At 34.1% G+C, this 27,341-nt stretch overlaps 4 protein-coding genes, 1 long non-coding RNA gene and 1 pseudogene across 11 annotated transcripts in view; 3 read left to right on the forward strand and 3 right to left on the reverse strand.

The window, feature by feature from the left end:
- Positions 1-79: 79 nt before the first annotated feature.
- Positions 80-4,466, reverse strand: LOC117207064 (allergen Cr-PI-like). The gene is made up of 7 exons (XM_033446904.1): positions 4,265-4,466; positions 3,615-3,955; positions 3,238-3,522; positions 2,099-3,146; positions 1,880-2,016; positions 1,498-1,792; positions 80-1,419 (listed from the first exon to the last, which is right to left on the reverse strand). Exons 1-7 carry the CDS (start codon positions 4,335-4,337, stop codon positions 248-250), a joined length of 3,351 nt encoding a protein of 1,116 aa, XP_033302795.1. The 5' UTR covers positions 4,338-4,466; the 3' UTR covers positions 80-247.
- Positions 4,467-6,264: 1,798 nt separating this feature from the next.
- On the forward strand, positions 6,265-10,482 carry LOC117207081 (mitochondrial Rho GTPase). 6 transcript variants are annotated; one of them, XM_033446934.1, is made up of 14 exons: positions 6,265-6,967; positions 7,061-7,266; positions 7,341-7,391; positions 7,474-7,575; positions 7,654-7,695; positions 7,783-7,948; positions 8,009-8,129; positions 8,208-8,400; positions 8,472-8,738; positions 8,829-9,041; positions 9,114-9,322; positions 9,575-9,613; positions 9,805-9,876; positions 10,250-10,482. In XM_033446934.1, the coding sequence occupies exons 1-14, from the start codon at positions 6,769-6,771 to the stop codon at positions 10,374-10,376; spliced, it is 2,007 nt and encodes a 668-aa protein (XP_033302825.1). In that variant the 5' UTR covers positions 6,265-6,768; the 3' UTR covers positions 10,377-10,482. The 6 variants fall into 6 exon arrangements, with proteins under 6 accessions (XP_033302825.1, XP_033302830.1, XP_033302826.1 ...); XM_033446935.1 differs by having other exon boundaries at positions 6,266-6,967; positions 9,126-9,322; positions 10,250-10,390; XM_033446937.1 differs by lacking the exon at positions 9,805-9,876 and having other exon boundaries at positions 6,266-6,967.
- Positions 10,483-10,605: 123 nt separating this feature from the next.
- Positions 10,606-15,778, reverse strand: LOC117207088 (annotated as a pseudogene).
- On the reverse strand, positions 11,169-12,221 carry LOC117207086 (coiled-coil-helix-coiled-coil-helix domain-containing protein 10, mitochondrial). The gene is made up of 3 exons (XM_033446947.1): positions 12,009-12,221; positions 11,449-11,825; positions 11,169-11,361 (listed from the first exon to the last, which is right to left on the reverse strand). Exons 1-3 carry the CDS (start codon positions 12,047-12,049, stop codon positions 11,351-11,353), a joined length of 429 nt encoding a protein of 142 aa, XP_033302838.1. The 5' UTR covers positions 12,050-12,221; the 3' UTR covers positions 11,169-11,350.
- LOC117207089 lies at positions 12,216-14,183 on the forward strand. Its single transcript, XR_004487466.1, has 2 exons — positions 12,216-12,293; positions 14,116-14,183. It is a non-coding gene; the product is annotated as an uncharacterized LOC117207089 (long non-coding RNA).
- LOC117207080 overlaps positions 14,259-27,341 on the forward strand; it is a 39,660-nt gene continuing 26,577 nt past the window's right edge. Inside the window, exons 1-4 of one of the 2 annotated variants that reach the window (XM_033446933.1) lie at positions 14,259-14,797; positions 17,974-18,407; positions 18,504-18,710; positions 18,815-21,323. In XM_033446933.1, coding sequence (XP_033302824.1) covers positions 21,173-21,323 — 151 coding nt within the window. In that variant the 5' untranslated portion in view covers positions 14,259-14,797; positions 17,974-18,407; positions 18,504-18,710; positions 18,815-21,172. Of the gene's footprint in view, positions 14,798-17,973; positions 18,408-18,503; positions 21,324-27,341 lie in introns of both variants that reach the window. The other variant, XM_033446932.1, reaches the window with a different exon arrangement.

Below are 27,341 nucleotides of genomic sequence, written 5' to 3' on the forward strand. Positions count from 1 at the left end.
CTCCACTTAAATCTGTAATTCGAAAGAGTAAGTTGTTGTATTTGAAAGATGCAAATAAGGTGTACATGCAGAAGACCAGATTTTATAATAAACATTTGCTCTTCACGGCAATTTATTCATTATAATTGATACATCAATAAATCTTTTCTTTAATTATTAACATTAATAACATCTCGTGCGCGATAAGTCCGTCGTATAAACCATCTTCACACGACTTCTAACAAGGCGCACTTCGCCGTAGGAACATTTATGGCTGAGTGATGTCGTTGGTGGGTTGACCTTGGTGGAAGACGAGAACGTCTTGCACGAAGATGTTGGAAACGCTGAGAGCACCAGGAGCCAACGGTCTTTCCAGAGGGAAGCCGAGAGGTTTGCCATCAAGGGAGATGGCACCACCAATGATTTCAGAGATTGGTTTGTTCTGGTAGTATTCGCTGACAGATGGGTCCTGAACAGTTTGTGCTTGTGCGTAGATTCCTTGGAAGCCACCAGCGTGTTGTTGTCCGCTGGCGACGATGCCACTTCCTGAGATTCCACCTTGGACTTGAGAGTTTGGCCAAGATTGAACTCCTCCCATACCTTGGGCTCCTTGCATGCCATATGGAACATTCACTCCTTGTAAACCTTGTCCGATTCCCCAACTTTGTGATGACACTCCTCCTTGCAGAACAGCAGACAGGCCTTGTACTCCACCTTGAATTCCGCCTTGTTGTGTACCCTGGACTCCTTGAACACCTTGGACGCCAGCTACACCTTGAACACCAGCTGCACTTTGGACTCCTTGAACACCTTGGACACCAGCTACACCTTGAACACCAGCTACACCTTGGACGCCAGCTACACCTTGGACGCCAGCTACACCTTGGACACCAGCTACGTTTTTGACGCCAGAAACAGCTTTGACGCCAGAGACACTTTTGACACCTTGAACACCTTGAACACCTTGAGCACCTTGTGTACCCTGGAGACCTTGCGCACCGGCCAGACCAGATAGTGCTTGCAATCCTTGTTGTGCAGATTGGACGACAGATTGGGCAATGTGAGATGGAGACCAGCTGTTAATATGTTGTCCGTGATGCAATTGCTGCTGTTGTTGTTGTTGTTGTGCATTCCAAATCATTTGAGCACCCTGGCCCTGATGTTGTCCCTGTTGTCCTTGTTGAGCTGCTGCTGTTGCTGCTTGTATTTGTTGTTGGATCTGTTGAGCTTGTTGTTCTATTTGTTGTTGGCTTTGAACGGCGATATGTTGTCCGTGTAATCCTAAGGATTGTGAACCACCAACACCAGCAGCGTTAACAACTCCAACTCCTTGGATACTGTATGTCATGTCTTGTCCTTGGCCAACAGGGTTCTGGATTTGAGCATTGGGATACTGTCCGTGGTATCTGGTGTAGACATTAGCATAGTGATTCCTGACAGCTGTAAAAAAGAAATTACATATATGGTTAGTAACATTATATAATGATCGCCGAGTTTTTATTATTATTGATAGACCACCATCTATTTGTTGCTGAGCATTGGCCAAATTCTCAGGAAGAACCTCAACGTTTTGTTGAACTCCACCGCCCATTTGCCAAAGTTGTCCTTGTTGTTTCAATTGTTGGTATTGGTTGGCATTCACGATTTGGTATTGTTGGGCTTGGTAGGACAAGTTTTGTTCGGGGATTACTGGTCCGTACGGCATATTAAGTGGGTTTGGAGAAGAGATTACAACGAGAAACTGAAGAGGGAAACCTTGTTGTTGACCTTTGGGAAGAGACAACCTAGCAGGGAAACTGAAGATTTGGTGTGGCTATAAAAATACGATTAATTATGATTAATTACAATTTCATTAAAACATTTTTTTTCAGAAAAGTCGATATAGAGACGATTTACAAACCTCAGTAATAAAGAATGGTTCCTGAGATCGGATAGCAGCATTAACACCTTGTTGAATTTCAGAAGTAGATGGCCAGTCAGGGCTCTGTCCAGGAGCTTGCTGGGAGTTCCTAATGATGATGTTCTGACCAGAGTGAACTAAACACGAAATATATTAAATATTGAAAATAAATTGATCATAAATAAATAATTCATAGTTAGAAGAAATATTGAAACTTACGGTTTTGGATGAATTGGTCAAGTTGAACAAAGAGATGTCGACTCTGAGAGATACTAATTGGTTTGCCTTGGTAGTCGTATTTGGGTCCAAGGAAGACACGAACAACTGCGCTTGGTACATTTTGTTCACTGTGAACCATGACTTTGTATTGGTAGGGTTGATGGTCTAATCTTTTGAGATAAGCTTTAACGTTTTGCTGTTGTTCCTGTTGTTGATCTTGTTGTTGCTGCTGCTGTTGTTGTTGTTGTTGTTGTTGGTTAGATTGTCCAGTAACGCCGTTGAGGTCGATGTAATAGTCGCTGAAAAGAGTGACCAGCTGGCTAACATCAACGTTCTGGATGGTAACGCCAGGAAGGACAAGATCGTTGTACTGGTAGGCAGGCAAAGACTGTTGATATTGTTGGTAAAGGTTCATGACCTTTTTGAACAGTTGGTAGAAGGCTGGATCGTGAACAGCAGTTTGTCCAAGTTCAAGAGCCGACGGTGTGTAGTCCCAAATGTTCTGAGCTTCAGGAGCATTTCCAAGGAGTTTGCGAGCAGCAGCCTGGAGGCTTCCATAGTACCTTGGGTTGACGCTTCTACCAGTTCCTTCAATCAAGTCACCAAGAATGTTCATACCCTGTGGTTGGTACAAAGAAAGGAAGGCGCCTTGTGGGGTAATAACATTGCCAGAGTCAATGGCATCCATCAGTCTTTGTTCCAGAGTAATAACACTTTGGATGAGTTTATTCTTTTGAGGTTGGAGTTGAAGATTCTCTGGACGGCCAGCAAATTCAAGTCCATTGAGAACGCGAAGATGTGGTTGGTAAGGAGCTTGTACATTTTCGTAGTTAATTTCAGAGATTGGACCAAGCCCGTTCGAAAGACGGTTAAGTTCGTAGTGAGCCAAAAGTTGTTGATGAAGATACAGATATTGAGCTCCATGAGCAATGGTGCTTTGTTGATCCTGTTGTCCTCCTTGTTGTAAGTATTTCCCTACAATCTGTTGTTGATACTGTTGTTGAGTCAGAGGCTGTTGTTGCTGTTGTTGCTGTTGTTGTTGGTCCTGCTGTTTCAAGACAGATATTGATTATATTAACTTTATAGTGCTTCTTTAAATATGTAGGAAGATATTCAATTATAATTTTTAAATTATTTACTTCTCCCAAAATGTATCCAGCAAGGTTGATATAGGAGTAGTATGCTGCAAGACCAACATCTTGAGTGAAGTAAGACAGTTGATGTTCATCTTGAGACAAGAGTGCAGAGTAGTTAACAGGGATGAGAATATTCTGAATTCCTCCTTCCTGGACTTTTTGAATGGCAATGTTTTGAGCTTCTTGGATGATTCTAGCATCCAAGTGATACTGGGGCAAGATTTCATAAACAGGTGGCAGGATGACTCCTTGGGTGTCTGAGCGAGTCAGTACAGCACCAACTAAGGCCTATTGGATGAACAAGAAAATGATTTAATGGAATACATGTGCAAGATTAGAGGCAATATAAAACATCTTCTCTTCTTGTAGCTTCTACATACCTTAACAAATTGTCCTTCATTAACATGAACACGGGCCCATGCAGCAGTCTTGAGAAAAGTCTGGTAGTCCTTGGCACCCAATAGAATCCTGTAGAGTAGGGAAACTTCTTTCCTAAGCTGGCTGATTGAATTAGTGAACACTGTACCCTGAGGTTGAACTAAACCAGCTTTCACAGCACCCGCATAGTACATTACTATGATTGGGTTGTTGTACTGGTGAGCATTGCTCTCAATTTCATAAGTTTCACCAAGGTTCTGAAGTTCTTGGTTCGGGATTGGCTGTGAGATCTTCTGCAGGAGTTGGATGATGTCCTGCTGTTTGCTAAGGAGATTCTGGTCAGCTGAAATAAGTGAAAGTATTTCTTTGGTATGAAAGAGGAATTAAATGTTGTGGAATTTGTTATATTACACATATGCCTTTAACTGAATATGTTACCATTATAGAAATATAATAAAACAAATCAAACAGTTTAATTAGAATCAAAGTGTCAATTATAAAATGTTACTATAGAATCAATTATACTTTCAGAAGAAAGAGAAGCGGAAGATGATTTTGAGTAAACCAGTGGTCCAGAATTATTCCCATGATACTATTACCAAAAGTTTTAAAATTACAAATTTCAGGATAGTGATTTCAAATAGTAACTTACCAGCATGTTGTTGTTTGACATTTCCACAGGCCCCTAAGGCCACCAGAGCCAACAGGACAATTAAGCACCTCATTGTATTATTCAATGATGCAATGCGATGCTGTCTGCCTCTTCGACCAGTCTTTTATACCCGAATCCTATCAAAGAAGGGATTTATCGGCGACCTGTCGACCCACCTCCCTCAAGATTTCGCAGTCTACCCGCGATATCCTTAACTATTTCGAACGTATTCGACGCATTCGATCGAAGGTTAAATGATGAATATGTATATATACATATATTATCATGAATAGATTATGCATTATTCTTCTACCAAAAATTCGGGGGTCTCTTTATCTGTGACTGTTTATCCAAACATTCTTGAGAACTTTTGCTTTCTACTCTAGTAAAATATTGCTATTTAACGAAGCTGCATTTACTTTATATTCATCCAAATAGTATTCAAATGAAAATAATTAGATTAGAAGTACATGCGCTACTTAATTATATTACTTTCACGATAGTTACTTCACAATCGTAGCTTAACTTAAGAAATACAGAAACAGGTCTAAAAAAGAAATATACAATATATACATAGGAAGTTATAATGTCATATTAGTAAGTGGATAAAGTGAAGTAAAATAAAATAAGCTTCATTAAATACCTATATTTAATAGATTTTACTATGTTTGCATCTTACTTATTCTTGCATCATCCACATATTTATATGTAATATATTTCACTTGAAATATTTAATATACATATATTTGAATAAACTTATTTTTTTATTCAAATATATAATTAATGATAATTATAGAAAAAAATAGAAAAATAAATAATATTTCAACATAAAATCTTTATTTTAAACAATAAATTTTTGTTTACAATATTATTTTGTAATTAATAACAAAATATTAAATCAACATTTTTAATACAAATCCAAAAAATCACAGTGTTGAGGGTCATCAATATCTTCACGCGCGGGATAATGTAGGGAGATAATATGTAATATGTCTTGAACTCTCAGGTGACTATATGCGTAAAGGTTATCACTCTGCTTATCTCTTAAATGTTTTTACTATATTTTTATATCCCTGGGGGGTACAAAGAAAAAAGTACGCAAAATTATACTGACTATACAATTTTCCAGTGCAGCAGACAAAACAGAGATAATAGGATACATTTGTTCTTGCTTTGTCATCGGAAAAAGTGTTCGTTTTCTCATACATACATAAAATTTGCAGTAACAAATATAAAATATAAAGTTTAATAAATGTATTATATATGTTCAAACATTTATGCATATATAAAATACTCTTTTTAATCTTTTACTTTTATCTGTTACCATATTATTTCATCCGATTAAATTTCATATAATTGTACAAAATACAAAATTTTCAAAATACTTAATTATATCATTAAATAATATTATTTGAAATATTTTTTTAGTAACAAATAAGTTTTTTATTCTTCGATAATATGATAATATGTTTAGCATTACATGTAATTGCATGTGCAAAAAAGAAAGAAAACAATCTTGTACAAGAATGATAACATAAAAAAACAAAAATATATTTTCGTTTTAGATAGTAGCAGCGCAATCAATCGTAATTTTTTTCTTTCATTTCACAATATTGTTTTACTTTTCGTTTTATTACATTGATGCAATAATTTGGTATAATTGACTAACAAATTTTAAAAAATTCAAGATGAAATTTTTTAATCAAGAAAGATATATTTTGACATACAATTTTTTGTCTATTCTCTCTAAAAAATTACAAAATCAAAGAGGTTTTTTTATTTTGTTATTGGTCTATTATAGTTTCAATATTTTATAATTTATGTTTTTCTATTAAGATGGAACTGGAAACATAAATAACATAAAGTGACATAAATTTATGTTTGATATTTGAAAAATGACTTAGAGGTCAATTTTAAACACCAAAATATTTGAACGCTATCGATTTCTACATGGTTCGCGTATAACAAGTATAGTATATAATTTAAATGTGGGCGCTACGAATCCATGAAATTTATTCCACAAATAGATTCATTTTCTGTTCAGCTTGTTTCTTATAGCAATTTATCGAAAACGGGACGATTATTCGAGCCGTTAATTACGATCCAATTGTCCTTTCATTTCTGTTAACCGCTTCTGTACATTAACGTTTGCACGTGTACATGTTTTATATGTGTATACTGTCATTCGTAGTACTGAACGTAACCTTGAAAAGCCCACCCTCGGAGCATAGGTTCAATTGTAGCGGATGAAGTACCGCTTTGTTGCTATCTATGCTGAATTAAGAAATCATATTGTTACTTCCAATCGAAAACCGTAATCTTTGATAAAACATATTCATGAAAAATCGAGAAATTATTGAGAAGTGACGTTCGGTTGTTGGTGTAGTAAGGTGCAAGGTTAGGAAAGAGCACGAAAGTTTCATTGGAAAAACAGAAAAATGTTCTTAAGAATTTAGGCGGTAAATGCCGCTGTTACGTGTCACAATTGTTTTGTTGAAATCAGTATGGTGCAACGCTCAGTCGCGCTTAGGCGCAACGTCAGGATTCTATTAATTGGTGATCGTGGAGTCGGCAAGACTTCTTTGATCTTATCATTAGTCAGTGAAGAATACGCTGAGGATGTGCCCTGTAAAGCGGAAGAAATCACTATCCCAGCTGACGTTACACCGGAACAAGTACCAACGAACATTGTAGATTATTCAGGTATATCAAAAATGTGTTTGTATGTTATTTTCATAAACATTAATTGTCTACTGCATCAATACTATTTCATTCATAACTTTTGATTTATTGCAGCCGCTGAACAAACTGAAGATCAGTTAACTGATGAAATTCAGAAAGCACATGTAATTTGTGTTGTTTATTCTGTGGTCGATGAGGATACTTTAGACAGAGCAGTTACGTATTGGTTACCATTGATTAGACGATGTTTAACAGATCATCGTTGTCCAGTTGTTCTTGTGGGAAATAAGATTGATCTTGTTGACTATTCTACTATCGAGGTTCAGTAAATTAAATGACATTTAGAATGTTTATTTTTCTTTTTTCACCATTAATTTTATTTTTTTGTCTTTAGGCTGTATATTCTATAATGAAGGAATTCACTGAAATAGAAAGTTGTATAGAGGTAAAAGGAAACTATGATTGCAATAGTATATGTTAAATAAGTCATAATAACAAAATTATAATTCATATTGTATTTGTTCTAGTGTTCCGCCAAAACATTACAGAACGTTTCAGAAACTTTTTATTATGCACAAAAAGCTGTTTTACATCCTACCACACCACTTTATAATTATGATACCCATGAGGTAACACTCATTATAAAGTGTATATGTATAATCTAACTCATTTATGAACAACTTATTAATATAATATTATAAATTTAGCTTACAGAAGAATGTAAAATTGCACTACAAAGAATTTTCAAAGTAAGTGTATATGAATATAATAATATCCTTAGAAAAATACACTCTTTCTGTATATGTTTTACATTCATATCGTATCATTTTGTACAGATATGTGATTTAGACAATGATGGCTTGCTAAATGATATGGAACTAAATACATTTCAACAATGGTGCTTTAATATTCCCTTACAACCACAAGTTTTAGAGGATGTGAAGGCTGTATTATCAAAAAATATTCAGGATGGCATTTGTTCTGGATGTGTTACTCTGAAAGGTATTTTGCATATTGTATTTTCTAACAATCAGCATAGAAATACATTTTTGTCATTTATAGGTTTTATGTATCTTCAGTGTTTATTTATACAAAGAGGAAGAAATGAGACTACTTGGGCTGTGTTAAGAAAATTCGGTTATGATAATGAGTTACAGATGTCTAAAGAATACATATATCCACTGTTAGTACATATTTAATTAATAATATTATAAATGCTTATTTCACTTATTATTATAATTATTTTCGATATGTTATACAGATTAAAAGTTCCTGTTGGATGTACGACTGAATTATCACATAAAGGACAGGAATTTTTAACATTGTTATTTCTACAACATGATCGAGATCGCGATGGTGCTCTTTCTCCATCAGAAATGGAATCGTTATTTTCACGATGCCTAATGCCACCTTGGGGAGATGAATATAAATATACTGTACCTACTAATGAAAAAGTATGCTTTTTTTTTCATTGTTATCATCTTATAATATCTTTTACTTACTTCACCATTGCTTTTCGTAATAGGGATGGATTACACTTCAAGGGTATATGTGTCAATGGGCGCTATTGACTCTTACAAATGTGCGAAAAGCATTAGAATATATGGCATATCTAGGTTATAACATGTATAATAATGAATGTCAGACAAATGCGATTCTAGTTACTCGTGAAAAAAAGTTAGATTTGGCAAAAAAGCAATCTAGCAGAAATGTCTATAGTTGTCATGTAATTGGCCCAAAAAGTAGTGGAAAGACAACATTATGTAGAACGTTTATTGACCCTAAACTTGAGGTATACGTGCTTGTTCGTACACATATATTGGTATACATATCTTATAATATACGTTTAACGATATCTATGTAACGCCTGACATGATTGCAGAAATTGACCAATGAAATGGTACCGCCAAGTTCACATGTTACTGTAAATACAGTACATGTGTATGGTCAGGAAAAGACAATAATTCTGCGAGATATAAACATACTAAATGTTCAGGATGCTTTAACTCCAGCACAAATTCAGTGTGATGTGGCAGCTCTTGTTTACGATGCTAGTAATCCTAAATCGTTTGAATATATTGCACGGATTTACATTGTAAGCATTTCTTTCGTACTGTTCTATAAAGACATTAGAATTGTTTTTCCTGATATTTGCAATTAAATTCAGCATCTTTTCCAGAAATATTTTGCAGATAGTAAGATCCCTGTTCTCATAATAGCAAATAAGAGTGATCTGTCTGAAGTAAAGCAAGATTACTTGCTACAGCCAATAAGTTTTTGCAATAAGTACAAACTGATGCCACCGCAACCATACAGCATCTCCCGTACAGTACGACGTGAAATCTTCGTTAAACTAGCGACAATGGCAGCTTTCCCGTAAGTTCAATTTTTTAAAACATCAATTATTAAGTAGAAATATTTTGTATAATAAACGCTCCTAAAATGTTGTTGTTTTAAAAAATAATTTTATTTCGTCGTAAAGAAAATATCGTAAAACTGTGACGTATTTGTTTGATACTATTCGATATCTTTTATTCAGTATACCTTACCATTTTTAAGAAAGTGTATTTTAGTATATCCTGTAAACTGAATTATTATTAAACACTAACAAAAAGATTTCATGTTTAGCCGCTTTCAAGGAGCATGGGTATTATTTTACAGAGACAGGTTGGTCTGAATTTTTGCAACACCGTAAGCATTGTAAGCTTGAGCAAATCGTGAATCACATTTCTTTTTTCATTTATATGTCATTGCACGTATACACAAACATATATTCTTCAAATGTGCTAGGCGATTTGCTCACATTAAAGGGTGTCGCATGTTTAAGACTATCATAACAAGGTCTTAAATCTTTTCAGTCCTTTGAGGCGAATGGTCCACATGTTGCTTGTCAAACCCTCACCCACTCAGTGGTGGAGTTCTTTTACAAGGTTTTTGTTTGTATTATAAGTTTCTGTTAATTTCACGGAGTGCTCACGACTTACAATACAAATATGATATCGATATTCTTTTGCATGAGCATGAGACATGATTGATCTTTATATCTTGTTTTGATTGTTTACATTATACACATATCTACAAATTCAAACTTATTTTTTTTATTTATGTGTCAAATTGTGATAAAATTCAAATATAAAAAACTAGCAGTTTTATTGTAGGATAGTATGTTATGTTTACATTGTGAACTAATGTATATATACAAACATTTTATATTGTGAAATAATGCATATATATGAATTTTTTCATACTGGAGATCATAGAATTTTAACTGATTATTATGATAAATAATTCTTGATTTTTCAGACATATAAATCAATTTGGATTATTACAAGGGGATTCGATGGTCTGGTGGAAAGCTGGTCTTGGAATTGCAGTTGCTACCGTCGCAGGTTTTGTGGTGATGCGCGTCTTAAATACAGAGAAAAGATAGTCTACCATATTCCTTTTCTTGCACATTTAACTGCCTCTTTTGGTCGAGTATAAAGCCGTCTTTGAGAAACGCGTTAAGTTAATAAACAATGTTCTTAAATCATTAATTTCTTATATGTCCTTGATTACTTCAATACGAGGATCAGAGCTTCTTATTTATAATGTTATTCTCTTTAATGTATCATTTCATCTGATCAATTAATTTTGTTGTTTGTATACATTCTGACATTTCATCCATGTATCATGATAAGCTTTGCATGTATCCAGACCTTCACTTCTTAAAGCGCATTCGAAGAATTCTCGTATTTCGGAAATACATAATTCTTGTGTGTTTGTAGAATTATTGTTAAGAACGGCTTTAGCAGGAGATTCATGTCCTACATTGCTAGCAAGTGCGCTTTCGATTGCTTGACCCTTGTATGAATCATTAATTTAATTTGAAATGATTAATTATTAATTTCTAAAGGAAAAAAGCAAGCAATAATGTTAGTACTTACCATAACAGGACCAGCTGCAACTTCAGCTGCTGTACTAGTAGCAGATTGAAAAGCAAAGGATTGATTATTGTTATTTGTCCATAATTGGGATGATGAAGCTTTTGCCTTAAATCTATATATATATATAATTTAAATTACAAAAATCTAAAGAAAATTATTTTCTAATATAATTGTGTTATATGTACATCATGTAAAAATTAATGTTTTATTTTACATTTTTTGTCCTATCTTTAAAATTATTACTTTATCACATATATATACAGAAAAAGGTTCAATCAAAATGAATAACAATCATATAAACAGGAATCAAATTTATTTTAATTTATTTCACTTGCATACATGTATACATTTTAACCAATTTATATAAGCAATGATTAAAATAATTCTAGTTCACGGTAAATACAGAACCCAAATTTTTATGAGATCTACTAAATTCATTAATATTGCCTATCTTCCTGCTATTACCTGAATGCCTTGTTTAAATTAAATCTGAAATTAAAAAACAAATTTAATAGTGGGCAATTGGCTCAGGCTATATTATGAAACATATATAGAAAAATATTATTTAAAACTTACTGTTAGATGCCTTGCATTGACGAAGAGCCTCATTAAAGCCTTCGCACAATGAAAGATCTGATTGATTTTGGGCACATTCTAAGAATTGTTTAACTTCCCAAGCGCAAGCACCACCAGCAGGTGCAGAAACCGGTGCATTTTGTACTGCAGCAGGTGCTACACCTACTGGTGCAGCAGCGGCCTCACTGGAACCTCCACTGAAGAGGCCAGTCACTGCGTGTCCAATAGTATGACCGACAGCAGAACCAATTGCCACACCTCCAGCAGTAGCAGCCATTTGTCCCATGAGGGATGGCTGTTGAGGTTGAGCTACCATTGGTGTTGATGCAGGAGGATGTGCTGGAGCGGTTGCAACTGGAGCTGAGGCTCGTCTAACCCTAAATTATAAATAAAATTGCTTTTATTGTATGGTTGCACATGCTTACGAAAGTAATTCAAGAACCACGTAACTTCATTATGATAAACGTGATTCCGTTACATTCGACGAATTATTAAACATTCAAAGACAATTTATGAAAAATTACACGTACGAATATGATTAAAAAAGGAAAAATACTCACGTCCTCGGAGGAGGATTTGCTGCTCGTCCACGTCGTGGCATGTTTTTGCGTTTTTGCACACTAAATTTCGTATAACACAATACACGTTCGTACTCTTAAGAGCTTAATCTGATACTGCAATGAAATCTTTAATGATTTTATAAGTTACGCAAGTTAGTGAAACTGCGCAGGCTTAAATGTAGCTATCGAGCTTTCCAGAAATAAAACAGGAAGTACACTATCAGAAATGTAGCGAACTTCAGTTCATTTCGAAATTAACAAGAAATGTATAATAAATCCTAAATGGTAAGTCCGAATAACATTTTAATAAAACATTTGATATATTTTATATATTTTTATATTAATTATACACAAACATTGTATTATATATTACAAGTTAATATTTTACAATATAATATTCAAACCATGATGTTGGCTATAATGTTTAATATATATAGTTATTGAATAGACCATATTCATAGGATTCACATATATACACATACATATGAATTAAAAATTGAATATTAATTAAAGAAATATTAATCTTGTATTGTAAAATGTAAAAATGACTTATTTTTTAAAATACTTTTACTTAAAAATAAAAGACTAACGAATCTCCATGCAAGTATATTACAACTTCATGAAGTACTATTGCATGATTTTATGTAAAATGTCCTACTTATAGCTTTTTTATAAAATGAATATACATATAAGTATATATAACTATGTTTATCACTGAGATATATGCAGTAAAATGAATTAGTAATTACTAATAGAATATCTATTTCTCCAAATTGCCTATTTCCGGAGTTATGTAAATCAAATATGTATTATATAATTCGGACGATAGATGTTTTTCTCAAATACGAGACTGACCTCTTTTGCTGTACTGGTGAAATTGGAGACGGCGAAGCTCGACCTCGTCTTTCATTTCTCTGGATAGTTTTTCTTCTACCATACATAATTTTGCTTTTTGATTTATTCGAAATATATTATTTTTAAATAGACTAAATCAAACGATAAAAATGATTAAATCATCTTGATATAATTAGTTTTTAATAGTATATTAGAAACCAGTCATCATTGTTTCTAATTACATTCTGAAGTATGCAGAAAATTATATATATTATCACGTATAAATAGTAATTTAATGATTTATAATTGCAAAACTTACTGAGTGTATACGTATTTTCTTTCGTTTGTTTGCTCATTTCAATCCTTTGAAATTGCTTGACAAAGCAATCGTATTTTACAAGAATTCTGCTAGAGTGCGCCATAATCTCGATTGTCGCAATCTATACAAAAAGTCAAAAATGTAGCAAAACAATAAACAGTAATTTGTATTCTTTGTAAAATACTAAACCAACAAAGAGTACAAATGAGATTCAATAAGTAACTGTTAAACAACGAGACTTAAAGGTTGATTGAATGTGCGTTTCGTGTCTTGAATACAAATTTAAAATCATAGTAATCTTCTTAATTATTTTTCCTAATTTATTAGATCATTGTTAATTCTTTTAGTATTCTATTCTATTGTATTCAAATTTTGTATTCAAATCTTTTTACTTAATTCTTAAATGACTTAGATGTTTATAGTATTTACAGAAATTAATTCTTGTGTATATTATCGTTATTGCATTATCAGATAATTTAATTTGTTTTTAGTTTTCAAAAATTTTATTCCCCGCTAATATTTATAACAAAAATATTATTACAACAAGTATGTATGTATGTCAATATTTGCGCAATTGCAACGTAAGTAACTATACATATATCCTAATACACATTTACGTATGTTAGAGAAATTTGTAAGATTATATTTAGAAACATCTATTTAACACAAAATAACTATTGTGTGTGGACACAAATTCAATTCCAATAAAAAACAATGATAAACGAAGAAAATTTTCCCAAAACTGAAATGACAATAAATTCATTTCGTTTCTTAATTTTTAATTTTTGATCGCCATTAATATAAACGGTTTACATTATCAAAAGATGTAATACTATATTTACAATAATATTTAATATTTGCAAATATATTTAATATCAAATATTTTATTCAAAACTCAAAACATTTAAAACTGTGTTTGTTATTGAGAACATCAATTTTGTCAATAATTTTTAGGAGTGCTGGTACGTATTCCGAACAAAGCTAGCAGATCTTATCGCTATGCAAACAAGAAAGAATGAAAATGACTCAGTAAAAATATCATAGAAAGAAACTAAGTTAGTATAAACGTGGGAAAGAAGTTTGGAACGGAGCGCGATGATCTTGGCCAGTTTCGGCGTCTGTGGTACAGTGTTATCGGGTTGTTATCGTCGTGCAACACGTGTCAATATAGGCGCGCGTTGGCTGCAACTGTTGAGTGCATTCACCGACCATGCGCACATCAGCTGAACGAAACTCTTCATAAACCGGCGGGAACACGTTGCACATGACTCAGTGTACACGATGCCACGAGTTGGCCGCGATAGATTACGCACCACGTATATACGCCCTTCCCTTTTTTCAGTTTTCTGCGGTGCTACTACGACCGTTTTTGTCATCGCGTTTTCTTGACACACATGTGACCTTTCCTGTTTGTTTGCGGTACGATATCCGGCTCAGTGTTCAGACAAAGAAGCGCGACCGATGCCTCAATTCAACAACATTCTCCCCCACCGAGGCAAACGACCGTTTTTGATAAAAAGACTGAAGGAACGAATAAAAGAAATGGCGTAAAATATTTTCCAGGAAGGAATGACCATCTATTTTGTCATAGAAGATTCACAAAAGATTAAGGAGGATCGTCTATCAGGCAAGCGTGGTGAGTAATTGTTATTGTTTTGGTTGTTGTGAAACACGTGCGTGACGAAAAGTGTCAAAGTAGTCCCAAACAAAATGTCATGTCATAGCCATAGCGACAATCTTCCTGTACAGTAGTTCACCGTTTGGTCAAATATAGCGGAGGACGCGATAGTTATAGATATAGATAGTAATAGAGGTTCACTAGCTCCACCTGTTTTTATTGGTTCTAATAATAGAAGTTAACGTTTAGAAAAGTTAAATCAACATGCCTGTGCGTTTAGTTAAGTCACCCTCTGCATCTCGTATTCCGAACACAAACAAACGGCTCTATACATATATGTTTATGCTACAAGAATACGCGTTCGTGTATGCTGTTCGATTAAAGATGAAACAATAAAAGCTCAGCTATGAAATCATATATTTGAAATTGAACATTAACTTCTTCAACGAATTACAGATAAACGGAATTCTATTGTATATGACTAAATTATATCTTAAAATTTACTTAGAGAAAGCTGACGTAATATCTGTTGGTGACGATGAAATATCAAGCTGGTCTAATGCGACAGCGATAACGAGAGAGACTGGTGACAAACATTAGCTTCGCGATTCGCAATTTGCGCGATGAAAAAGAGAGAGAGAGAGAGAGAAGAAAAGAACGAAGTTAAATAAAGAGTCGATGAGAAGAAAATGGGCGCCGCGCCGCGCCGCGTCGTATCTGATTCGTTCGAGGGATATCGAATTTAAATCGCACACGTCAAACGACGTGTTTGGATCACGCGTGCCGGTCGTTCGATGTTGATAGACGGAATTATAGTTGCCTATGGAAATGTTTCCAGTTGCCTATATTTTTTACTGGAGACTTTTGTTTCCTTTGTTACTGTCTATACTTTTTGTTTTTATTTCTTCGAAATTTGTTTGACGCAGCATCGCCCTTGCGTCGCAACGGACCAAAATTATTCTTCCCGGTAACGCATACGCGTGGCAATCCCGTCGCGGAATTGCGCACTTCTTTCATGGCGTTGTGCCAATTTCAAAGTTCAGGTACTAGAGATCATGGCGTGCATACAGGGTGTTACTTTATTACTAATAATTAGTTTGTACATATGTTAGTTTATTAGAAGAGTGATACAATTACGAAAAGTATATTTTTTCAGGAAATCGGTTTGAAATAGAAATTATAGATGTATAAATTCGGCTATTTATCGATGGAAATATTTTTCTTTTTTATAATTTAAGCTTTTATTTACTTGGCAGTCTTTAAATCTTGGAAATCTTTAATAAATCAAACAAGTAACAAATTTCTAATAAATGTGTAGGTATTATTCTATTTTGCATTGTGATATTACCCTTCCGACGATGTAACTAGCAAAAACAAGAACATATGACTTACTTGATCTTTATGATTGCCAATTATCTAGATTTATGCATTTTTCTCATTCCTAAGATAATAGAGTACAAATTAATTATTAGGAATAATAATTGAGTCACTTACATAAGAACGAAATGAAATGACAGTTTTTATAAGAAAAGTGGGTCAAACAGGTCACACATTTGTACGCACCTTCTTCCATTTCCTTCAACAATTAAATTTATCACTACAGAAATGAGTCTAGTCTCATTGATAAAAAAAAATGCGTATGTTACGAAGCTTCAAAGCGAACTATAAACATTTCGTTTGAAATTCTTCTACTTTTCACCTGACCTTTGCACATTTTCTCAGAACACTGATGACTTAAATCAGATACGTCATCTTAAGAACATTTAGATAACGATCACTGATTATCATTGTCATATATTAAAAACTCACTGTGTGCTAGATCATTGATACGTAAAAAATTCGACGGTCGATTGACAGTAAAGTGAAAAGTCGAAATATCGAAAAATTTCAGATAAATGATCCATACCGCAGATCAGATAATAGAAGTTTTTAATACAAGCTTCTTTTGAAATAAGACTCCCCTTCATTAGCTAGCGGTTAAATTAAGCGCGTCATTCAATAAAATAATACTATCGTTTCCCGATTGCTATTTTCTAAGCCATGCTGACGATCATGTTGGAGCAGGCAATTCATTCAACTACTACGCATAACAGCAAACGAACAGGAAAATATTACGTTACGTATCGATCAAGCACGGAATTCCATTTTCCAAGTGATGTTCGCGCGAAAATTCATTGGAAGTGCAAATACATGCATAACAGGAAAATCCACCGAGTCAGCGAAAGCATAATAACTTGGACGAAGATATCTGCATTTAAAATCCTCGCGTTCGATTCACAGAAAGATGCATTTCATTTTTATTTCATATTCGAAGTAACTCTGGAACACGTTTCTACTTCGAAACGAATATTAATTAACTTCGGTACATTGGAACTGATATCCTTAAATAGAAACGCGTAGAAACTGCTGGTAGTGATTTCGTTATGTAATTTTAGCGTCTATACAGCTAAAGATCCATATACACCAAATTTATCTCAGGAACAAGCGTCAACATGGATAATATACCTTACGCGCGGGACGCGCATGTGACGAACGTTATCGGTGCTAATAAGAAGCGTACCTAACCTAATACACAGATCGCAATTATTTCATCGATGCGCAACGTATATTCAAAATTTGTCGATTCCTCCAACGAACTCGCTGTGTTTTTAATAAAAACAGAAACAGATGATAGCTACGAATCTATTAATCATTTCTAACCTGTTTCCTGTTTCGATGGTGTACATATTTTGGTTATTTTTATCAACGTTTATTTTGCTAGACTGCCTTTGATGGATAAAAATGATTTATTATTAATGGATTTGATAAAATATTGATCTCATGCAATTTTTATCGATCAAGAAACATTTATCCTTGATCTTTAATTTTAATCGATCCATGCTTCCAAATCATATTTGACCTTTCCGCTGATCCTTAGATAAACATGTTATCAAACACTTCGTTGTCTTTACAAAGTACGTAACATGACTAACCAAGGAAGTAATCCAACGGACATTCCGTAGCAGCATCGATCTTGCGGTACCCATTTGTAGCAGGAAAATGTTTGTATTTTGTCCCTCAATTCCTCTGATACACGTGCTTTTTCCTTTTCGCTCGATAAGCGTATTGCACCAGAAATAGTTCGTTATGTTCCATTGTTAGCTCCAATTTTCCTTAATTAATCGGAGTTTATTCGAGTCAACCAAATTCTTTAGGGCAAACGACTTTTAAACTCGAGTGAGGGTTCGTTGGCCCGAACCCAGGGACCCAACAAAATATGTATTCGTGAAGTGAGAAACAAGAAGCTGCAGAATCGACGCGGGAAACGAAGTCGAGGAAGTGGCGTAGATACAGCGCGTGCGCGAGAAAAATTTCAACCGATTCGAGTTTATACCACTCTTCACTTATCAAACGAGCAACAAAACATTCATTGATTATTGCGCAGCAGTTCAATATCAAAGGTTCTAAAAGAATAAAAATGTGGAATCGTTGTTAAGACCTGAATCTTGAAACGCATTAACGCATTGAATTTTTTTCAAATTTGACATGCATTTGATAAAATATAACAAGAAATAGGATAGGAACTTTACATACGTGACGATTCCTACATCATACAGAACCTTTTTTAATTCCAGAAAAGTACAGAGAAGTAAGTAAACTAAAGTAATTTAAATTTTATCTCCTTCTTGAAAATGCAACGTTTCTTAGAAAATCTATAAAAACGTATTTTTCTTGTTATTTTCAGTATCGTTGTTATTTTCTTAAATATACAAATAGATTGATAAAAATGAACACCTTGTATATGATTGGAGGTTCTGTTTATACATGAAGCATGATGGCGAGGCTTGCACGTGAGAGAGTCAAATCGAGGACGAAGACGATTGAAATGAGGAAAAGTAACGGGGCGAATAACGGGTTGAGTTTAACGCATCTTGCCGTTACGAGCACATTTGTAAGCCTAGTTGTTAGGTTATAGTGGATCATGTAACTTCACGATCGAATGCATATTAATAATGCACACTTGTCTCAGTGTTCACATCTATTACCGGTTTGCAGACGGACAGACGATTTACATGAGATCGTAAACAAGATAGATATCGATTTGTTCCACAATATTTTCATTTTTGTTCGGCGAATTTTTAGTGGCCTTGCTTTCGATAAACAAGCTTGACGCTATCTTTGCTTGGTATCGTTAGCGATGACGTTGTACGTCTTCTCTAGAATCTTAAATATGTCTACACCAGAGAAAACGAAATAGTCATTGAGTTTCCAAGAACACTGTTACTTTATTCCAAGAAATTTGTGACACTACAATCTGTATGAACGAGTTGATGTAATAGAATTTCCGGAATCCCGTTACCCATCACATTTAAGATAAGATACATTTTTATTGTGACCTTTGATTATTTTCTTAAAAGAAGAAAGAGAGCTGAACTCGGAACTTAATCTACAACATTGTTCCTAAATGTAATCTGAAGGAGTGAAAACAATATTAATAAACGAGAACATTAGCAAAAATTGAAATATTCACGTTTGTTACGAATATCTTCTTGCAACATTATACCTTTTGTTGTTTTACTAAAATATAAAAATGGATAAAATTTTTGTTCCCTCTTTTTGATGTATATCAATTACATACCAATGTTAATAAGTGCTTATGCTTTAATGTTTTCTCTGTTTATGATAATGTGACGATTAAAACTTTTAAATAGAATTATAAACTATTACAATCTCAATATTAAAAGATTTACACATATAGCCAGAAGTCATATTGATCAATTACATAAGTTAGAAAATAAAACAAAATTATGTCACAAACACCATCTTTTTTAATCTTCCTTGAAATTTATTGTTATTTATAATATTTCCTTGTGATAAGTGAATGTGTGGAAATAAACCATTTGTTTCTTGAAACTGGAGGTTAATTATATTTCCTGGGTAATGCAATTGAGAAATTTGAGAAAAGTGAAGTTATCAAAAATTAATTTGATTTCGGATTTCATATATCATTGATATAATGAATCGTATCGACCACTCGAATGTTAATCGCCGGAGCGCGGTTCCTTACCCGCCAGACATCGAAGTATTCGATCGCGCAAGTGCAACTTCCGTTTCGGTGGGAGAACACAACTACCTTCGTGGGGGTTTGAAATGGTGGGGAATCTTCGAAGAGAGCGAGTTAAACGCGAGGCAGCTAGGTTACCATCGCGTATATACCGGCACTATTGACATGTTCCGGCAAACACGCGCTTCGAGCTCTTACGAGCATTACGTTCACTGATCAAACTCCTAACGTGTCTCCTTCGCGATGATTCCGTCTGATTTACGAGTGTACCGCCAGAGCATGCGATCACCTAAATGGCTTACATAAGTTGCGCGGTAACATTAATTACTTTGGGTAAATTGCATGCACATCTTATTCAATAACGTCGTGAGTATTACTTCAAGAAATTCAAATTGGTGACAACCTATTAAAACTGCGTAAACACAAATCGCGAAAGACACTTTCACGGAAGTTTCGGCACTCTTTCGTTTCTTCTTACGAATACGAAATAGAGTAGCCGGTTCTTGGGTCACTCGATTGCCAGTTACGTGTTCTATTCCCATTTTAAATCGATGACATAAACCGCGGCCAGTGTTGGGTAATTATTAAACATTAAGTTCACCAAGCGATAATTCTTATAAAAGCAATATTGACAAGAACGAAATTTAAATGATACAATGTGTCACACATAAAATACGAGCTTGGTGAGGAACGTGACGGTGACCTAGAAACGATTTGAAGTGGTAACTTTGTCATCTAAGTAGACAAATCTCGCAACGGTGCCAAGAAAAAAAATCGAAGTGGGGGATCAAGGAATGCGAACGTTATTCTTTCAAGTTGCTGTGTGTCTCTACGAGTCATGTTCGACCTACGATTATAAAATTTGCACTACGAAACGAGATCTTTCTAAGCTGTTGTGGATGTAGAAAATCATTTTTTGTTTCATTTCAACGAATTTTATTCGCCTATAATATATACTTTATACGAAAAATACAAAAGAAAACCGCGTAAAAATAAGATGCAAAGATGATCGATGTCGATAATAAGAAATAGAAACTGTTGGAAATATCTGGTGAAGTTTCGTTTCTACGATTCCTCTGGTTCGTGGATAAAGACGTGCCAATGATCGAGCTCGAGCATTCCATCTATAAAGCGAGTAGTTCAGGTTTGCCGTGGAGTTGACGCACTGGCCGCGATCGTTGCATGATATCTCATGTTTTTTGGAACACGCGGTTCGTGTGTGTGTTCCAGTCTCGCGTCTCGTGCTTGTATTTTACGTTGATTTTTAACGGACCTATATTGAATCAAGCGTGCGTCGAAAGTGCGGTGAAATAAAAAACAAAGTGCTGTGGCTTAATTAAACGGTGAAGATGGAGGATACAGAAGGGAAAATCACACCGAGAATCAGCATGTCCGTGATCGTGCTCGTGAGCACGCTGTTTCTTGGCGGTGTGCTGTTTGTAATCGGTTACATTGTTAGCCGGTTGTCACGGTCCAATAAACCTTCGGATTCAATAAAAAGTAAGCATTGCCATAAAGAAATTTTACTAGTAATATTTCCCCTACGATTCCTCGCCGAAAAAAACCACGCTTGCGTGTTCGCGAACCACTCACGCCGTCAAGTACGATTCTCTTTTCTTTTCGCGTTTTCACTTGCAGACCGCGATAAAAAAGAAATTTCACAAGACGAAGCAAAACGATGAATAAACATATTACATAGTTGGACGAGTTACACGTCTAACGTCAGCATGTCTAAATTCCATAAACAAGAAACAACAAAGTTTTCTGCACTTTGTTTTATCTATAATTTCACGAGAACTTACATTGATAATCGTCTTTTTCTATACTCACGCTACATTTCTAACAATTTTAATTGTCTGTTGTAAACGAATTACATGTTTGGGAACGTTAATTGGCATCACGTGTGGAATTCAGTCGAACGTGCATTTTTTATGCTTTTGAAGGAAACTCTGCGGTGGAAATGTTAGTTGGAAATAAATTTATCGAAATAAATGAAATGAGGCTGAGTGCGATGTAATAGCAGTAACGAAGCGCGTCGCGCACACGCTTTGCAACACTATTCGATCCGTCCCCATGTTAATACGCGAAGAATTGGCGGGAAATTACTCTTTTGCTATGAATGGAGTTTCATCGACTATTTGTTATCTATAATTTGTTACAGTACAAATGATTTTTGTGTGAACGCGCTAATGTATTGGCGAGAATATTATACCTACAGGAATTGTTCGTTACTTCATTTTAGATGTTTCATTGTAATTATCGCTACCATCTATTTCAGTTATCGCGCACATATTAGATAATACGTTTCAGCCTAGTCTAACAGATATCTAAGTCTTTGTATTGCGTTTGCTAAGCACATGTCTGAACGATAATGAATTATTACAATTAAAAAGATACGCATCGACGGAAGCTGGAAAGATTAAATCGTTTTATTAGGAATGCGTTATTAGGAAAGCGCAAGATCTTGATAAACTTCTCAATATTTACTCGCTTGTTGAAATTAAGAATAGCGCATCAGCGGGTGGCGAGTAACTTTTTGCTGCAGAAAAGAAATAGACAGACAAAATGGTGGGGGTAAATCAAAGAAGGAAAGCGCAGCTGCGTCAGCGCGCAATACATATTTCGTGCTGGAACATGCTTCTGCATACTCTGCGAACAAAGTGGACCAAACTGCATGCATTATACTGTTTGCATGTTTTCAAGATATTTAAAAGATATTATTTTTTTAGAGGTTAGGTTCGAGCTTCACTGAATTGTATTTCTTTTTTCTATTTATTGATTTTCGTACTATCTATCGTGATATAATCAATTACGTAATCATTAACGATTGTTTCTTTCTACTGTATTAGCACTAGATCTACTTACTAACGACTAAAATACAAAGCTTGTATGAAAGAAATCAAAATGAAAGATGACAAATAAATAATATAAGCAGAAAATCGAGCTCCATCTATATATTTTACAAAAAATTATTAAATTGTTTCAAAATTCAAAATTTTTATGAAAAATTGCGAATCGATTATTTTGACTAGTCTAGTAGTTCTAGTATTAAAATACTTTTATAGTAATTATGATCTTAAAAATATAATGCAACTTTATGAACATCTGATACAATTGTTGTTAAATTCACAATGTAGTAGTTGCGAGGCGTAATTTAACGATATTCGAGTGATGTTGAGAGCGCGATCTTGAAACCTGGTTCGTGCGAGTAAGCGCGTGTACGAAAATCCGCACTTCTCGCGGCACGATTATCAAAGCATGTCGATCACTGAAGCCGGCTATAAGCCAGCGTGTGTCATTCCTTCGAGCCATCGCTGTTATATCTTTGTCGCCATGACAATGAATTTATCGTAGGAAAGAAACAAAACGTGGTACATGCATAGTTTTCTGTGCGTTGTTCGACATCAAGCGTTGAAGAGAGCATTGGGGGGGGGGGAGGCAATGGGCACCCTTGCGTATAAATAAACCGACATCGCTCCTGTGTATTTATACGCGCGCCTCGCGTGCGTACACGTGTACTTGCGAGGAGAAACGTTCAGGGCCGTACGGACAAATACGCCCGACGAATGGACAATTGATACTGGCTTGTAGGGATTTTTTTCGAGGACTTTTTATTTATGGCAACCGGAAGCAACTATTAGACACGTTTCTGTCGTTCATCCTTAATTTCTTCATTGCCTCGACCGATACAAAACATTAACGAATTCGGAATTAGATGGATTTTCCGAGGACGTGCTGTATTTTGTTAATCTATTTCCGTAAACGTATTACATGTGTAATTATTATAGAGATTATTGAGGACAAGTAAGCCAGTTAGCTACATAATTATTTAAACAAATTTTTATATGATGGATAGATTTAGTTTTTGAATAATTTTAATGAAATAGTTAATATAAAAAGGTAATTGATATTATTGGAATAATTTTAGGTAATAAAAGTTAGTCGAAATTAAGCGTCCATTACGGATAGTCTCACGTGTTGAAAATTATGATCAAGTTGATATTAAAAACAAGAAATCTCGCGGCACGCGATTTCTGTCCCGTTGTAGCGGGGAATATAAATTTGTCGCAATGCGCTACATTTTCCGGGCCAGTGCGGCAACACACGTCCCTGAAAACTCGCAACACGCGTTGCGAATAGTGCACTGACCGTAGGCAACTATATATTTCTATTTGTCGATCGGTTTTGCTTTCTCCATTGAATAAAATATTATATGCGTAAATATGTAGTTACATATGTATGCATATGCTGCGCGATTAATCCAGCAATATATTTGTTGAAGGAAAAAATTACATAGTTTGGACAAGTTGTGTATAATATATTTCCTAGCAGATAGAATTTTTTAATTAAAAACCGAGAATTATATTTCTTGTTAAATACGCATATGTAGTCTAATACTCCTGGAATAATAGTATTCTATCTAAAATACTAAATCATGATTTCCCAATATGCTATCAAGTATTGTAAAATACGTAATTGCAAGATTGTCGACTCAAGGATTTTTTCTAAATATAAGCGAATGCTTTATGTAATACACATGTATGTAAGCGTTATAACTCATAATTAAAAATTCTTCGAATTTTTTTTTACATGCAAAATATATTACTACATTTTTGTATATTTATCATTTTACGTGGACAGAACAGAAAGTTATTTTTGTTCAAAAATTGGTATCTGTACATTGAAGATACGAATATATTTGAATAAACATAAATAGAAACTTGCATTTTATCTATTGCGTTATGATACTGGGAGACTTGCAACTGTCGCGATAGAATAGCCATTCTCGCGTAAAATTTACGTATTGCCTCTGTTCCGTGCCATTTAATCGAAATATATCATTTTTGGAACATCGTTATTTCAGAAATTTTGCTATTAGTTATTTCAAATTTTAGAGAACAGTTAACAGAGAACAGTAGTCGTCATGAATAGAAATGTTAATTCTTACGTAATTTCATACAGTTCAGAAGTCTGGAGTTCGTATTCTTTAATCGATAAATCTTTTCCTTCGCAATCATTAATGTCTCTCTTTTCGAAAACGTATAATATTATCTTCGTTTATCGTCATTTAGAATAGAGATAACGTATCATTACATGTTCTTGCCGACCAGGCAGGGAATTTCATATTGTTTCATACGATCGATATTTTAATTGTTACACGCCACGTTAAACGATTCGAAATTTGATTATCGCTTTCGAGTACATATTTTTCATTTCAACTAATTTCACGGTTATTTCACAAACAGATGCTGATTTATACGCATATGCAGAGAAGTGAAACGCTTGAAAATCCTGGCCTTTATGAATTTTTGTTGTTTCCAAAAATTCATAATTATAATTAGATTTATGTATATTCATTTGTCGCAAGAAGATGAAATAAATAATAGTAAATTGGGCTATTATTTAGAAAACTGTCGTCATCTTGGATTTCGATGACTTTTTTAATATGTCGGTAAGAATCAACATTTTGAACAACTTTTTCCTTTGCGTGTATCGTCGCTCGGTCTTCCAAGGAAACATACCGAAGCGTCAATCGTCGATCTTGACGAAATTTATGTACTATGTAGTTCTTATTAAAATATTTGACACGTATTTCTTTTCTATCATCAAACGTCCATGTTAAAAGAGATGAAAACCATTGCCAAAGTTGGGGCTGAAAAATTTGTTTCGACGAAGCTCGGAAACTACTACAAATAGAATGATTGTGTAAATTGATGAACTTAGTATTTTTTAACAACGAATGAGATCGTGTAAATTATTTTGTAAAGAATCCATTTGTCTTAGCAACGTATTAAAAATAGCATATTTCTAATCGTTTTTCCAAGTAAATGTTAACAAATTGTCTTAAATGTTTGTTTACAAACACTATATCTGTATGTACAAACAAATACAAATTTGAATCTTGGCTTTTCCATTACAAAGAATTTATTATATTTGAAATTTTTTTATGCAAAAGAAGAAGTCGAAAATATAGAATAAAAATTTTTCGTTTGACTTTTTTTTTCGAGAAAATCGACTTTGAATTTTCGCTCGATACGCGTGCACTTTATCGCGTCTCGTTATAACGGATCTCACTGTAGATCGTTGTCTCGACGGAAAAATTAAAAAAAAATTTTTTTTCTATATTTTCGACTTCTTCTTTCGCGTAGAATCACCCCCTTTCCGCTTGTACCACCAGTTACCAACCACCCTGTATATGCTAAACAATGAAAAGAACTGATTTGGTCGTCAGACACTCATTCGTGTTTAAATAATGAGTGCTATAGAAACGATTAATGTCAATTGTACATTATAGTTTTCATAATAACGGTCGCCCTCGAAGAAGCGATTAAAGCATAAATGTATTTTATACAACGCACGTTTTATTGTTAGAGCAACTATATTATGATAGTTGGAACGGTTCATTGGAAATTTGTAAAACAAAATTTCATGAAATTTTCTAATTCCTTTGACCAGTTATCTATGTAGTCACGTCGGTACCATGCATATTTAAACATTTGTTCATATCTAAGACAGGACAATTGATGACGCATCAACGATTGCAACTTTATTATATTATTCCGATGATATAAATTAATATTGAGATTTAAATTAATTGTCAAGTCTGAAAGTCAAGTCTAAAATATGGAATCCATAAGTATGGAATGGTTGTACAAGTTCTGTTGTACTTTTTGGTATTTCTAAAAATTTTAATGTTTTTAACTTAAAAGTTCTTTATTTAATTTCTCTGATGTAGATACTGCAACGATGACATTGAGGGCTTTAAATATTGTTTGCTGCACACGCACTCTTTACTATCAGCATTATAATTTGCAATACAAATGACAATTTTCTATCAGCTGATATCGTCGGTTGATTTGTATAGCTGTGAATAATTACTGATGTTGACATTTTAGAGAAATACTGCTATCTTGAAAATCATATCGAATAATTAATTATAATCAATTGTTTTGTTAGAATTCGTCTAAGAACAAGAACGAGTGTATGATAAATAATAATAAAATTAGCTGTTTTCAGAACTATCACATATTTACCCTAAAAATAACTGTAAATATTCAAGAAAATTTGTTAACATTTACCTGAAAAAACTATTAAAATTACGCTTTTTTTTTAATATAGTATTTTATAAAATAATAACAAATAATAAACAAATAGATTCTTTTGCAAAATAATTTACATCATCTAATTTGTTATTGAAAAACATTAATTTCATCAATTTATGCAATCAATTCTATCAGTAGTAATTTTCAAGAAATTCGTCGAAACAGATTTTCCAGCCCAGACTTTGGGGTTGGTTCTCAATATGCATGATTGCCGATAAAAAAGAAACGGATCAAATATTTTTCTGACAGCTACGTCATATATAAATTTCATTAAGATCGTTGGTAGACGCTGCGATATGATGATCTGTTGTTAATTTCCGAGATATGTGCAAGTATCACACAATGAATTCTACGTGTAATTGCGCATCCGTGGCAGCGTATACGTTAGTTTGGTAGCCTGCCGCTTCACCACAGT

This window comes from Bombus bifarius, unplaced genomic scaffold, assembly GCF_011952205.1.
Source record: "Bombus bifarius isolate JDL3187 unplaced genomic scaffold, Bbif_JDL3187 scf7180000008019, whole genome shotgun sequence".
Taxonomy (NCBI): Eukaryota; Metazoa; Arthropoda; class Insecta; order Hymenoptera; family Apidae; genus Bombus; species Bombus bifarius.